The following is a 3,400-nucleotide window of genomic DNA, read 5'->3' as shown; positions in this document are numbered from 1 at the left end:
CAGGTCTCAGTGGCAAGGACTGGCCAGCAGATGCTGTGAATGCAGTTGGCTTGCTCACGAAGGGCATATTTTATATGGATTCTCCCCAGTCTCAATTCCCCAAATCCCATGGAAAATAGACAACTTCCTTTTCATCAGCCTCTGTGTCATGAAAAGAAGTGGAGTAAACCAACAGTGGGACCCAAGACACTGTATGTTGAGTAAGATTCCAGGTGATTCTGATACTTCTGGCTAATGGACCACACTGTGAAAACTTAGCTCTAAAATCCACTTACCCTCACCTAGCAGTGCTCAGCCTTGTGGTTCTCAAGAGAGCCATTACCTAACAGTACAGCTTTTCTGCACCACCAGACCCTTCACGGCAGCCTTCACATCCTTGTTCCTCAGGCTGTAGATGATGGGGTTAAACAAGGGGGTCACCAGCCCATAGAAGAGGGAGATGCCATATTTTAAAAATTAAAAGAAACCTCCATACTGTTTTCCACAGTGGCTGAACTGATTAGACATAAATAAACATGTACATATGTTAATGAACAAATATTATATATTTATTGTTGATTATAAATAATAATAAAATATTATATAAAAAAAGAAGAGGGAGATGAGTTTGTCTGCCAGGTCCTGCTTGTCTGCCCCCAGGGGGTCCTTAGATTTGGGCTTCCCATACATGAAGAGGATGGTCCCATAGAAGATGATCACCACAGTGAGGTGAGCAGAGCAGGTGGAGAAGGCCTTCTTCCTGCCCTCAGCTGATGGGATCCTCAGGATGTTGGAGAGGATGAGCATGTAGGAGACAAAGATGAGCAGGAGAGGGACCCCCAGGAACATCATGTTGGCCACTGCCATGCTGATCACATTGATGGAGATGTCGGTGCAAGCCAGCTTCAGGACAGCCAGGATCTCACAGGCGAAGTGGTTGATGACATTGTTCCCACAGAAGGGCAGCCGCATTGCAAGAAATGTCTGCACTACAGAGTTGGTGATGCCAGCTGCCCAGGAGCTGACAGCCATGGGCACGTAGGCAGCTTTACTCATGATCACAGGGTACCTGAGAGGGCTGCCGATGGCCACATAGCGATCAAAGGCCATCATGCCCAGGAGCACACACTCTGTGGCCCCCATGGCAAAGGACAGAAACATCTGCCCGAAGCAGGCAGAGAAGGAGATGGTTTTCCTGGGGTTCAGGAAGCTGTCAAGAATGAGGGGGACAGAAGAGGTGGTGTAGCAGATGTCCAGGAAGGAGAGGTTGGCCAGGAAGAAGTACATGGGTGTTTGCAGGTGGGGGTCAAGGACAGTGACCAGGATGAGGACCCCGTTGCCCAGCAGGATTACCAGGTACATCAGCAGGATGAGCACGAAGAATGTCTTCTGCAGTGCAGGGTGGGCTGAAAGGCACAGCAAGATGAATTCTGTCACTGTAGACTGGTTGGATTCTTCCATGTCAAAACCTGTCTTTCATCATTAGGAACCCTGAAAGATCGAAAGTACCTGTTCCTGTTAGATGGTTTGCTAGAGTTCAGTGTCTGAGGCTCACAATAAGATGCCTTCAAAGTTAGAGCTGGCTACAGACCCCGCTCTGCAAGTACCAGGTTAGGATGCGGTCTAGACTGGATGAATGGCTTGCAGGAACGCAGGCCAGGGGAGTGGGGAAGACTTCCACAACAAGTGGCTGCTTCTTGAGTCTCCTGCCCACCTGGGTATTACCACAGCACCAAGCCCACCAGACAAGCCCTGTCTTTCCAAGCTGTCCCAGCAATGTGGGAGCACTCTCTTGCTGAGACGGACTCAAGCTTTGACTGCCATCTCATTTCCCCATATCGCCAAGTGACCCTGAGTGTGGAAGGGTGAGGAGAAAAAGGTTGGCTCAACATGCCTAAGCTCAGATAGGAGCTGCAGCCTGGAAAAGACTGCATCCCATGGGTGCAAGCCACGCCACACTGTGCCTGGCCGCTGCTCCCCAGACCAATTCTCTATGCTCCACCCTGCTCCCCAGAGGATCCCACAGGGAGTCTCTCTGGATTGGAGGGCCCCAATCGCTCTGGGGCCCTGGCCCTATCCCAGAGGCAATTTGAAGTTAAAGTTAGGTGAAAGGCTTGTCAGTTAGACTTCACCTCCCAGGCCCAATTAGGCAGAGCTTGAAAGTGAATGCTACACTCAAGGAAATCTCCATTGGGAAGGTTTTCCTAGTGGCAAGTACTCAGAGTTCTCCTGGGCTTTGGTCACAACAATGGGTTCAGTGTGGCCCTATCGCTGGCAACAAATCCAGAGGGGAAGAAGGGCTGGGGCCTCAGGGATTGAAACATTCCAAGAAAATTTGGGTCAGATTTCCAGGCTGCCCAGGTTTCTCCTCCCGTAGATCCAATATGCTTGCTCATTCTCTCTCTTCTTTTCTCCATTCCCCCAACCTACCTGCCCATCATTCCACACTACCTCTGTGCCACAACCATGTCCAATGTGTCAGACCTTGTGCTACACACCAAGGAGTTGGGGTAGATGGTCAGGGAGGGCAGGATGGGGTGGTCACTGATGACTCCCAATAGGACGTTGTCATCAGAGAATGCCCACAGAGTAGAGTCATCTGCACACGGCCAAGAAGCTGCCCGGAAAGCTGGACGCCAAGAGGAGCAAGTGGAACGAGTCCAGGATGAAACCACAGGCACAGTGGAGGAGAGAGTAGTCCTGGAGAGACTTTTACGAGGAACTCATCAGGTTGAGGGACTGGAAAGCAATGGGAAATGCAGGACAGAGAAGAACCAACAGCGGCTCAGAGGACCAAGACCCCAGTATGCGGCCCCTCGGCATTCCCAATATTTTTGGCTGAAGGCATTTGAGAAGCAGTATACGTAGCATGGCTTCTCTGACATGTCCTCTCTCCCTCTCTGAGGCCGGTCACAACAATCAGAGAATTTTCTGAGTTTCCCCTGAGCGCAGATCCTGAGTTTGTCTCCCAGGATATGGGACCAAGAGGAACCCAGACACACAGGCTGTCCCCCGAGGCTATTGCAAGGAGTGCATTCTTTACTGCCCTGTCACTCTCCCCACTACTTCTCATTCTTTACTTTCTATAAAAACAAACAAAAAGCATCCAGGTCTAACTGTTTCTCAGGGTCTTTCCTTTGGCGGTGCCCTTGTGTCATTTATTTGTCTCTTGAGATAGGCTCCCCAGCCAATGAATTTAAGATGAGTAGAAGATCTTTTTCTTCCCCTACACAGCGAGTCTTGAGGATTGCAAGGAAGTTATGGGAGGAGAAAGCGGTGTAGCCATCTGGCCTGGATGATGCAGTGGCTGTGGGGCTGGTGGCTTCTGCCCTTTACCTCTCCACCCTCTGAGACAAGCTCTAGCCTGCTGAGCAGAAGTAAAGCCACGACTAGAACACAGCTTCTAGGATTGAGGCGTGTA

General features: G+C 50.4%; 1 protein-coding gene across 1 annotated transcript; it reads right to left on the bottom strand.

Moving 5' to 3' along the window:
* Positions 1 to 318: 318 nt before the first annotated feature.
* Positions 319 to 1,440, bottom strand: LOC121144605 (olfactory receptor 13C7-like). The gene is made up of 2 exons (XM_040962908.1): positions 605 to 1,440; positions 319 to 442 (listed from the first exon to the last, which is right to left on the bottom strand). Exons 1-2 carry the CDS (start codon positions 1,438 to 1,440, stop codon positions 319 to 321), a joined length of 960 nt encoding a protein of 319 aa, XP_040818842.1.
* Between the last annotated feature and the right edge of the window lie 1,960 nt (positions 1,441 to 3,400).

This window comes from Ochotona curzoniae, unplaced genomic scaffold (assembly GCF_017591425.1).
Source record: "Ochotona curzoniae isolate NIBS_2020 unplaced genomic scaffold, NIBS_Ocur_1.0 scaffold_3208, whole genome shotgun sequence".
Taxonomy (NCBI): Eukaryota; Metazoa; Chordata; class Mammalia; order Lagomorpha; family Ochotonidae; genus Ochotona; species Ochotona curzoniae.
Note: the sequence above shows the minus strand (reverse complement) of the source record. Positions and strands in the feature narration are given on the sequence as shown.